Consider the following 12325-nt stretch of genomic DNA (forward strand, 5'->3'; position numbering starts at 1 on the left):
TTCAGCAATAGAAAGGAACAAACTACTATCAGTTCAACAACAAGAATAAATCCCTAAACCATGCAGTTAGAGAAAGAAGCCAGATTCAAGATTCCATTCTGTATGATTCCATTTGTAAAAAGCTCAAGAACAGACATAACCGATCTGTGGTGAGAAAGAACAGCACAGTAGTTGCTTTTGGTGGAGCTGGAGGTCAACCTGAAGGAAATGTTCCAGAGCAACAGGAATGCTCTTCTTCATGATCTGCTTGGTGTCACACAGGAGTCTCCTTCTCCAAGTGTATGGGTTGTCTACTCAAGATCCAGGCATCACCAAAGGCTAGTTAAACCTCCATAAAACACAACTAGCATGAAAAATGATGAGCTCCCTCAAAAAGAATCAATGAACATAAAGAGCGAACAGTATACCTCTAACTGGTTCTCAAGTTCAGGCTAAGGTGAAGAGAAACAGACTGTGGAAAGAACATCTTACAACCTATCAAAATGTGAGCTAGCATTTTTTAAATAAGAAAAAAAATACGTACATAAATCCTTTATGTACTTTCTGCTGATGGATTTCAGGAATGATCCCTATTCTAGTGGATGCCAAAATATAGTGAAAAACTGAATTGCTCTTATTTGAATTATTTGACTTAGTAACTATCATCAGAATGCTTATAAACTTTTGAAGCAAAATTTGTTTCCATAGATAGAACATTTTAGATATTATAATAAAGTTGCATATGAGTTTTAAAATTCGTACACAAAGAATAAATGGCTTCATATATTTCAAACAATTTAATGAATTGTTTAGTAAATTTAGTAAATTTTAACAGTTATTATAATAATTGAGGTAATAGTTCACAAGACAGCATAATTATGAAGTAAAGGCAGTTATTAATCTGAATAAAATTTTGAAAATTAGTTTGGCAATAAATTTTACTATATGATTTAAAATCACTTTGATTTATATTTTTCTTTGCATATATTAATAAAAGCACACTGTGAACAAAGAAATATTTTCTAAGAAAAGGATAACAAATAATATTATTTCCATAAATTTTACCTAAATAAGTCCATTAAAATAAAAATAAATTTTGTAGTACTTTCACTGTTGAACAGATTCTTCACAGGGAAAGAAAGTGTAAATTCAAAGCAATGAAAATAAAAGATAATTTTCTACTTGCTCTTTTTCTCCACAGTTGGTGCAATGTAAGCTTAGCCAACTTTACTATTAAACTCAATCAAATAAGAGTGGGGGAAAAAAAGATTGTGCATACATCTTTATATTATTATAATATCTTCTGGGAAAATATTTACATTGAAAATACTGCACTTTAAATAAAATTTATAAAATTCCTCTTTAGGTCACTCAAAATCACAAGGTGAGTATTGCAGAAATAATATGAAAATATTTTATGATTTTTTAAATCATATAGACCAGGAGTCTGTAAGCTTTTTCTGTCAAGGTCCTGATAGTTAATATTTTAAGTTTGTGGGCCACGTTCAGTCTCTGCTCCATAACCAGTTAAAGACAGAAACATTTTTAGTTTGAGATTTGTACGTAATCAGATGGCAGGCTAGATTTGGCTTGCAGGGTTCAACTTGCTGCTTCCTGATACCAATCACTAATAACCATAATTATACTGTGAAAATGCTGGCAGAGTCCCTTAAACCTTTTATTTTTACAATTACCAAAGTAGATCTCCCCTGAAGGAAAGCTGTCTGTTTGATACCACCCCCACTGCAGCATGGCAAACCAAGGGACTCAGTTATCATTGAGATGACGGGGAGTGGCTGTCCCTCTCTCCTAGCCTCATTCAGATTCACTTACTCTGCAAGGATGAGGCCTAGAATCCTCCCTCATGGTGAACAGGTCATGATCATTTCTTCTGTTTCTAACTCCTTTACATTTACTGCACTAGGTCTTTCTACTCACTCTGTTAATGATCAAATCCTTTGCAAAAAACAAAATACTTTACTAAATAATTTAGAACCACGTTCTATATTGCTTGTTATTCTGACTTTTTTATGTGTAAGTTTAAAATTATTGTTTAATTTTGCAAGCTCTTCATGGGCAAAAACTAACTTCTTTTCCTTAAAGGCAGCTCACAAGGCTGATCTTGCTTTGAGCACCATAGCAGGTGAGGACTCCGTGGCAATTGGTCCCTTGGGCAGCTGGAATTGTTTGAGAGTCCAGAACAAAGTGAGAGGAAGACCTCTGCATGGGTTAGCTTTGCACCAGAACTACATGCTCTCCTATAGTGTATAGAGAGTTGTGTCTTAGAAGTGGTTGCCCAGCCAGGATGGCGTCTCCTAACACCCAAACAGTTCCATTACGTGACTAATTCTTGCCAAAGAAATGTGAGTAGAAACCATGTGACTTACTTCCAGAACTGTCCCATCAAAACCCCCAACTACCCCCCTATTTGCCAGTTGTATGTTGCCACCCAAGGTACATTAAAGGCCATGTTGCTGAAATCTCTCAGCCTGAATCTCTGAATAACTCCATGGAGCAGAACTCTACCACATGTACATTGGATGTTAAATGAGCAAGGAATAAACTTCTATTATGTTAAGTCATTGAAATTGGAGGACTTACTTGTTTCAGCAATTGCTATTACCTTACCTAGAACAAAGGATCTCTGTTGTGACTGCAGTGAATGGACACTGTTGGCATTCAAAGATGCCTCAGAGAAGAAAATCTGATTTATTCTTTGCCTTCCAGTTTGTGACTTGCTTATATATTTACTTTTAGGTCAAATTCAGTTTCTCCCTCAAATGGTTATGCTCTTGGCAATGCTTCTATTATTGTATTAATCTTAAGAAACCAGAATAAACCCTTTGAGATTGGCTGAATCATGTGACATGCAGAATGTCTTTTAAAATGTAAAATAAAGAGCAACTCTAAAACAAAAAGCTTATGTTTTCCCTTTCTGGAATTCCTTTTTTCCATCCCTGAAAATACAATATAGACTTAGCCACCAACATGCCAAAGCATTTGTATGAAGGTAACAGAGATAATGTCAAGACACTCCAGGTCTGTTCATGCAATTATGAATCATTTGAAAGAGAAGGACGGGGTGTGGAGAGAGAGAGAGAGAGAGAGAGAGAGAGAGAGAGAGAGAGAGAGAGAGAGAGAGAGAATGAATGTGAGTGAGTTTTAAATCAAGTTATTTCTGATTTCATCCATGCATTTCAGTAGGCTATGGTGAAACTCAAACCCTTACAGAGAAATAATTTTTTTTCAGATCCCAGGAATTTCAGTGGTAAGAAAATTTTAAGCTGATCCACTGCAGATTAAATCCAATTTTTTATTCCTTGGGGTAGAGTATATTATAGAGAATAAAAGAGTTTTAAGAACAATTCTTTCAGATATTCTGTTTTCTATGAAGTCCAAGATGCATTGAATTTTAAAGCTCCTCCTTAAAAATAGTTCAGTTACCCTTCCTGCCCCGAGGATAAAGTACAGACTTCTTAGCAGGATTTATATGTTCTCGCTCAGGCTCCTGCTTACCTATCTACTCTATGCTCCCACCGCAATGCAAGTGCGTTCTGCATGCCGGTCACTCTGAGCTCCTTCTGTTTCTCTGGGATCTGTGTCCTCCCTCGCCTCCAGCCTGTGCACATGCAGTCCTCTCTACCAAGATCCGGCACTTCCTTCCCCCACCCCTCCACTCCTTTTCCTTCTCTTCTACTCAGTCTTCAGGTCTCAGCCTAGATGTCATTTCTTCCATGCAGCTTATTCCAAATGCCTTTCAAAGTCCAGTTTGGTGAGCTTCCTGTGTCTGCCATTCTTTATCAAAGGACTTGAACACTGTATAATTGAAGCTCAGTGGTCAGTTTCCTTTACATTGCAGTTGCTGTAAGGTCAGTGTGAATCTTTTTAATGATGTTAAACCTCACAGCTAACATAGTGCATGGGACATGGTAGGGGTTCAGAAAATGTTAACTGAATGTTGCTGAATCTAGTACAATCCTTACCTGATTTCAAGGTCTACCAGGACATATAGAATATGATGTTCCTGACCCACCAACCAAAGGACACTTGTCTTGAATTTTCCTATCCCTGGGATTACTTGAGGTCAAAGGAACTAAAGTAGAAAAAGAGTTATACATAAACCATGAGTACTCTCTAAGTATTTATATTCAGTGATCAAATTCATGACCCCAAATTCATGCTCTAACTCATTGAAATGGGCAACAGAGACTGACACTGTAAAAAAAATGACCCCCCCCAAAATTGTATCAATATAATTCAAAAAACAAACCCCCTCTGACTTGGATAATTTCAATTTTGTTTTTTCCTCTCTGGAGATTTAGAGAGAATGAAGTGGCAGCAGCAGCAGCAGCAGCAGCAGCAGCAGCAGCAGCAGCAGCAGCAGCAGCAACAGCACGCCCTCCTCTCTGTGCTCACACAACACTGCCCAGCAGCACGCCCGTCACTTTGGAAGCTCCTCTGGGCTGGACCCAGACTACTTCTGACCTTACAGTTTTGCTTTCTTGAAGTTCATTCTTGAGACTAATCTCCCCGTCCCCAAACTGAATGTGGTCTTGGATTGCGAATCATGTTCTTCCCCATTCCCGTCTTGATTCAGGCTCCATTCTTGCCTAGTTATATTTAGTGTCGAGCCAAGCTGTCCTCCACATTCTCAGATCTGAGACCCTTGGGTGCCATATCCCACTCACCAGGATGGCCATGCTACTGGTTGATTCCAGGCCTCATGACTGGGTCCTTAAAAAACAGGGATTCCAGAAGGATCCAGCACACAGAGGTATGGAAGGGGTGCTCGGTGTAGAGCCTGTTTATTTCTCTGCAATACACACACACAGAAGAACTAGAAAGACTGTAGAAAATGGCAGCATGGAGGTGGGAGCTTTCAAAGGCTGCAGACCATGAAACGGAAAAAGAAAATCCCTTGGCTCCACACCAGGGCAGCCTCAGTTCACTAGTATGTTCTCGTTCACAGGGCTGGTGAAGAAAGCTTCTACAAGGAACATTTGTTAGGGTTAACTGACCACAGAGTATTATTGAGAATCCTAAGTGGGACCATTAGCAAGAATTTTTTAAACCAAAAGCATCAATGTTTTTGGTTTATACTGATATTACATGTACCAACACTCAAAATTCCATGGCTGGTTTTTACCTTGTGTAACTGATAGTACTGGGAGGCACCGATTCCACCTTGTTCCTCTGCAGTCCAGAGCACCAGCCGCAGAGTCCTCTTTGGTCGCAGCCCTAGGAAAAATAAAGGAAGCAGCAATGTTTCGGTTGATTGTGACTCTTTAAAAGTGGCATTGTGGAGGCAGAGGGGGGAGTCAGGGGCACTCCTCTCTGACTGGTGTGGCTGCCTGCTTCAGGGTATGGCTGACACGGCAAAGGCGCAACTTTGGGGCTGATCTCCAGGACAGGTTAATGGCAAAAGATCTTGTGACAAAGGCAGCCTTGTAGACCAAGAATTGATAGCCTCTGACCACAGCCTTAACTAGATATCCTGCTCTGCAGGGCCCAACAGGTATTTGAGTTCAGTGAGATATTAGGTCAAATCTAGAAGGTGCAGTTAGGAGGAGCCTAGTAGATGTTGGGACCTTACAGAGATCTTCATTAAAACCAAATTTTGCTCTATTTCAAGATAAGGTGTGTCGGAGATTACTTTTGGTTTGAATCTACAAGTATAGCTAGCTTCTCCTGCTATCCCAGCAATGTAATAACTGAGAAGCAGATGCAACATTTATGTTTACTCATGACCAAGTTTTTTCTTCTACTTGGAAACAGGTCATTCACTTAAGGTCAATGAAAATTAATTGAATGAGGATGACATTTATTCACCTTATTGCTTCACTAACAGCTTGGTAGCAATTTCATTGACTTCTGATAAACAAATTTATATAGACAGTCCCTGGCTTAGGATGGCTTGCTAGTTTTTGACCTTAGGGTAGTACAGCAGCAGCACATAGTCAGTAGAAAATGAACTTTGATTGTTAAATTTTAACCTTTATCCATGCTATAATACACAGCACAATCCTTTCTTGTGATGCTGGGCAGTTGAAAAAAGCCCATTAGCTACAAAATCACCAGGGGAACAACTGAGGCTCTGAAGGGTGCTGTGTTCCTGAGCTTGGGTGCTGGGAGGATGAGGTGCGTTAAATTCATTTTTGACTTGTGATGTTTTCAGCTTTTGATGGATTTGTCAGGATTTAACCCCATCATAAGTTGAGGAGCCTTTGAATCTTGAAGTAATTAAGGCTAGTGGCAGATTTGCTGTGTCTAGGACCATTTCTGAGTGACCTTGTCTATTCAGTAAAATTTAACTTCAAGAATGGTACTACCATTTGACCCAGCTATCCCACTCCTTGGCCTATACCCAAAGGACTTAAAGTCAGCATACTACAGTGATGCAGCCACATCAATGTTTATAGCAGCTCAATTCACAATAGCTAGATTGTGGAACCAAACTAGATGCCCTTCAATAAATGAATGGATAAAGAAGCTGTAGTATTTAAACACAATAGAATATTACTCAGCCATAAAAGAAGAATAAAATTATGGTGTTTGCAGGTAAATGGATGGAGTTGGAGAATATCATGCTAAGTGAGATAAGCCAATCCCAAAAACAAAGGCCAATGTTTTCTCTGATACATAGTGGCGAGGGGGTAAGGGAAAAATGGAGGAACTTTGGATTGTATAGAGGGAAATGAGGTGGGGGGAGGAGCAGGGAGTAGGAAAGATGATGAAATGAGATGGACATCATTCCCCATATACATGTATGACTGCACAAATGGTGTGACTATATCATGTACAATGAAAGAAATGAAAAGTTGTACTCCATTTGTGCACAATGAATCAAAATGCATTCTGCTGTCATGTATAACTAAATGGAACAAACAATAAAATAAAATAAATAAAGAAAATTCTTTTCCAAACTTACAAAGAAATGATAAAAATGGTATGCTAAAAGTGCCACTTTTGTCACCAAGAATTCAAATCTGTCCTGATTCATATCTGATAATGTCATTTCTGAGAAATAGGAAAGGCAGAACAAGTGAAGCAGGACTTAAATCTTAACTAGGAGAATTCATCTTCCTCTTTGCTGGAAGAGCCATTGGGAAAGATTGAAATGTACTCTGAGTGACTCTGAGATGGTCATGCTACAAATCTCAGGTATAACTACATATGTGCACCACCTGGAGGGACAGCCTTTGAAAGGAGGAGGCAGCAGAGCAGTCGCAGCCTGGATGACAAATGCTCCTGAGACTGGGAACCCCATCCTGCCTCCTCCAGGCACTGATAAGCATCTCCTTTCATAAACCTAGCACCAAGGGACTGAAAGGGGAAGGAGCTGCATTCCTACTGGAATACAGTGGGAAGGCACTTTACACTCAAGCATTTTAACATCATTACAAGAAAACAAGGTTGAGGATGTAGACTGACCTGAGTCCCAGGTAAAATCTGGAAGAGAAATTTCCACATCCAATTTCTCGGCAAATTCCACTGGCATTTCCATCTAAATCCATCTGGAACCCAGTTCCTCACCTCCACTACACTCTGGTTCAAGTTGTCACCTCCAGCTACCTGTATTGTGCTGCCTTCCTACAGGTCTTCCCTCTCTGCAGGTGATGCTGCCTACCATGGTCATGGTCAGAGTTCTTTGCAAAACCTAAGCCAGGTCATTTCATTTCTCTGATCAGAACCTCCCATAACCCAAATGTAAGCTTCTGCAAGGCTGGGGTTTATGCTTTTTAATCCACTGAAATGTCCCTGGCACCAAGATTGAATGAGTGCAAACTTGAAGTCTTGATTAAAATAAAACTCAAAGCCACTTTTCCAGCTGCATTTAAAACTCTCCTGCTAGTGCATCTCCAGACTAGGCATTATATTTGAAAAACGTGGACGGATCTGGTGAACTCTGCTATCATTAGGTGATAACTGGGTAACTAGTGGGAAATTGACCCACCTAAACCTAGTCTCCTTATCTGACAAGTGGAGATAATGTATGCCTACACCATAACTCTTACCTGGGGTAGTTTTGAGGATGAAATGAGATGGGATGTTGTATGTTAGACAACCCTGTGGCCGCATATAATCCACATTTCCTAATGAACCACAAAACAATGTAATGGGTGTCCAGGCATACTTTCATACACACAGAAAAGAAGGAACCCGACAATGCCCAAAGAGGAAACTCCTTCAAAGGCTTTCAAGTGCGTGGGAAAGAAGATTCCTGGAGCGTACTGCCTGCACCACGGAGTTTGACTATCTGCTCAGATTTGTGCACAAGTTTAAGCTGTTGTCTGAGAAAGATATCTAATCAGGGTTGTTAAAGATGCCAGTCTTTGGTTTCTCTAAAAGAAATATGCTTAGGGTTTACTTAAATCGAATAACATTTTGCTTGTAACACAGGAAAAAAATAAGAAAGGATAAAGTGATATTACATATAGGCTGCAAGTGAAAATTCTAACCAGTTTCAAATCTATAAGAAAAGGGGAAAAGATACAGTTTCTTTTTACATCTCTCTGCATATCCCAGCAAAACAGTATTGAATTATTAAAATGGTCAGGCGCTATGGCACACATCTGTGATCCCAGTGACTCAGGAAGCTGAAGCAGGAGGATCACAAGGTTGAGGCTTGCAAAAATAAAAATAAAAATAAAAAGGGCTGTGGATGTAGCTCAGTGGTAAAGCACCCCTGGATTCAACACCCAGTACAAGAAAGTTCTTAAAATGATGGAGTTCTCTAAGGGCAAATAGCTACAGAGAATTAATTGTTAAAGAGCAAATGCTCTGACTCTCTCTGTAGATTGGGTGGGCCACTTAAGTCATTACCATACAAGATTAGACTCCTTCACACTTCAAATTAACTAGATGGCCAAGCATATCACATTAGGATAATGAAGAAGCAATCGGTATGAAGTGAGAGATGCTAAGGCCTCGAAAACAAGCATAGCTGGCCCTAAAATGATTGATAGCCTTTTTTGAGTTCTTCACGTATTCCAGATATTAGTCCTCTGTAGGAATGTAGCTGCCTCCCATTCTCTGGGTGCTTTCTTTGCACTCTTGTTTCCTTTGCTGTGCAGATGTGTTTTAGCATAACGCCATCCCATTTATAGATTCTTGCTGTTATTTCCTGAGCTGCTGAGGAAGTTGCTGCCTAGGTGTCTGTTGGAGTGCTGCCCTCATGTTCTCCCTCTCAAGCCCTAGTGAAAGCTGGTTCCCACTGGCATGGAACATTAGTACCTATTCACAAAGTGAAGGGCTCTACAGAGAGGTGAGGAACCCAGTGGTCAGCAAACACCTGACTAAAGCCAACGTCTTTCACTCTGACAATCAGATGATCCTTAAACCTAGGAGAAATGAAGGGATTTCATTCAATGAATGACTAGACCCTGAGCCTAGTGTGGCATTTGGGTCCTCAGGCCACCTCAGACCCTCAGATGCCTTTGATTATACAGAATGCATTGCCCTGCAAGAAAAACACAGATCTCATTCAGCCTGCAGGAAAATGCATGACTGTTTTCAGCATGAAATGCTTCCTCACCCCAAGATCAAGCATGTCCAAATCCAAATAAACAGAAGCAGGCTCTGCACATTTCAAGTGAGGACCAGCCAGAATCATTATTTTCCGGATAAGGTCAAAGGCTAAATATATCTGAAAACAATAAAATCAACAGACACATACACACACACACACACACACACATACACACACACACACACACACACATATATATATATATAAATGATATGTTAATATCATTTTTTCTTTCCACATTTTTATTGGTGCATTATAGTTGTACATATTGATGGGATTTGTTGTTACATATTCATACATGCACACAATATAGGGATATAATTTGGTCAATATATTTATCTTTTTTTTATTATTGTAAACAAGTGGGATACATGTTGTTTCTCTATTTGTACATGGAGTCAAGGCATACCACTTGTGTAATCATACGTTTACATAGGGCAATATTGTTTGATTCATTCTGTTATTTTTTTCCCTTCCCCCCCCACCCCTCCCACTCCTCTTTTCCCTCTATACAGTCCTCCCTCCCTTCATTCTTACCACCCTCCTTATCCCTAACCCTAAACCTAACCCTAAACCTAATGCTAACCCCTCCCACCCCCCATTATATGTCCTCATCCACTTATCAGCGAGATCATTCGTCCTTTAGTTTTTTGAGATTGGCTTATCTCACTTAGCATGATATTCTCCAATTTCATCCATTTGCCTGCAAATGCCATAATTTTATCATTCTTCATTGCGGAGTAACATTCCATTGTATATATATGCCACAGTTTCTTTATCCATTCATCAACTGAAGGGCATCTAGGTTGGTTCCACAATCTGGCTATGGTGAATTGAGCAGCAATGAACATTGATGTGGCTGTATCTCTGTAGTATGCTGATTTTAAGTCCTTTGGGTATAGGCCAAGGAGTGGGATAGCTGGGTCAAATGGTGGTTCCTTTCCAAGCTTTCTGAGGAATCTCCATACTGCTTTCCAGAGTGGCTGCACTAATTTGCAATCCCACCAGCAATGTATGAGTGTACCTTTTCCCCCACATCCTCGCCAACACCGATTGTTACTTGTGTTCTATAATCGCCATTCTAATTGGGGTGAGATGAAATCTTAGGGTAGTTTTGATTTGCATTTCTCTTATTACTAGAGATGTTGAACATTTTTTCATATATCTGTTGATTGCTTGTATATCTTCTTCTGTGAAGTGTTTGTTCATTTCCTTAGCCCATTTGTTGATTGGGTTATTTGTATTCTTGGTGTAGAGTTTTTTGAGTTCTTTATAGATTCTGGAAATTAGCGCTCTATCTGAAGTATGAGTGACAAAGATATTCTCCCACTCTGTAGGCTCTCTCTTCACATTACTGAGAGTTTCCTTTGCTGAGAGAAAACTTTTTAGTTTGAATCTATCCCAGTTGTTGATTCTTGCTTTATTTCTTGTGCTATGGGAGTCCTGTTAAGGAAGACTGATCCTAAGCCAACAAGTTGAAGGTTTGGACCTACTTTTTCTTCTATAAGATGCAGGGTCTCTGGTCTGATTCCGAGGTCCTTGATCCATTTTGAGTTGAGTTTTGTGCAGGGTGAGAGATAGGGGTTTAGTTTCACTCTGTTGCATATGGTTTTCCAGTTTTCCCAGCACCATTTGTTGAAGAGGCTATCTTTTCTCCATTGCATATTTTTGGCCCCTTTGTCTAGTATGAGAAAATTGTATTTATTTGGGTTTGTGTCCATGTCCTCTATTCTGTACCATTGATCTACCTGTCTATTTTGGTATTTATCATTTTTAAGTGATAGAACTTACTGTGGTTCTCAAATCCAAACTGGTTTTAAAAGCCATGAACGTGAAGTATATAAAACAACAGCAACAACAACTACAGAAAAAAGCAAGAACAGGAAGAGCAACATGACAAAGTCTGGGGTCAAGTCTATGGGGGAGTGCATTTCACAGTAGAATTGGGGTACAGTTAGGGTCCTGTCTCCAACTCTGGCCCTGCCTTGGGGCAAGGCAGCTGCAGTCCAAAGCAAGCATATGAAAGAAAGTTCTAGAACTGGAGGTGAGTGGGAATTACTGGCTAGGAGTCAGGTCCCAATGAGGTTGCAGCAGAAGATAGGCAATTTGTTTTCCTATAGATTTACAGAAACTGCCCAGAGATCCCCTGACCTCCTAGAATTTCAATTAAGACTTCCAGATAGTGTGACAAACAGTTGACAACATCATAGTTTTTCTCTAAAAGAATAAAAACTATCAGTAATGTGACTGAACTTTGTTTTGGTTTGTGAAATATGATATACATGCATTTCATTTTCATTTCATTGCAGAGAATGATAATGCTAAGGGGAAAAGAGTGCCCATGAGAAAAGATGAAATAAACTGTTCCCATTATTCACAAGTTTAAAGACGAGAAGGCTGAGAGATGATGATCATTAAGCTGATCAATTGAAAAGGTCAGTTGATTGTCTTAGGTTTGCACCAGGAGAAAGGCAAAGCAAAGTGAACTTGACTTTCAGCAGAAGAACTCAGATTAATCCAATCTTGTAAATGGCTTTCTCAAATTTGGTCTCTAAGGCACGCTGTTTGTTAGCAGTGTTTTGACCCCCAGTGCCCACCCACTATTTAGTTTCAAGTCCTCTGGAACTACAACCTAACTTTGTAGAGAAAGCACACCTGTATAGAAATACACTCACACAAGTTTACAATTAGCAACAGTTTGGAAAAGAGTGCTTACACTTGAAGAGATTTCTCTTCCTGCGATTAGCTTGATTAGTATAAGCACAGTATTTGAGTACCGGAAATAAATAATGACAAGTGAAGCATAGGAATTGAATG

General features: G+C 39.6%; 1 protein-coding gene across 3 annotated transcripts in view; it reads right to left on the reverse strand.

The window, feature by feature from the left end:
- The window catches only part of Cpq (carboxypeptidase Q), a 441859-nt gene that overhangs the window by 101322 nt on the left and 328212 nt on the right, over positions 1 to 12325 (reverse strand). For all 3 annotated transcript variants that reach the window (XM_047566009.1, XM_047566014.1, XM_047566018.1), the window contains exon 6: positions 5126 to 5217. In XM_047566009.1, the coding sequence (XP_047421965.1) occupies positions 5126 to 5217 (92 nt within the window). The remainder of the gene's footprint in view (positions 1 to 5125; positions 5218 to 12325) is intronic.

The sequence above is a fragment of the Sciurus carolinensis genome, chromosome 1, assembly GCF_902686445.1.
Source record: "Sciurus carolinensis chromosome 1, mSciCar1.2, whole genome shotgun sequence".
In the NCBI taxonomy this organism is placed as follows: Eukaryota; Metazoa; Chordata; class Mammalia; order Rodentia; family Sciuridae; genus Sciurus; species Sciurus carolinensis.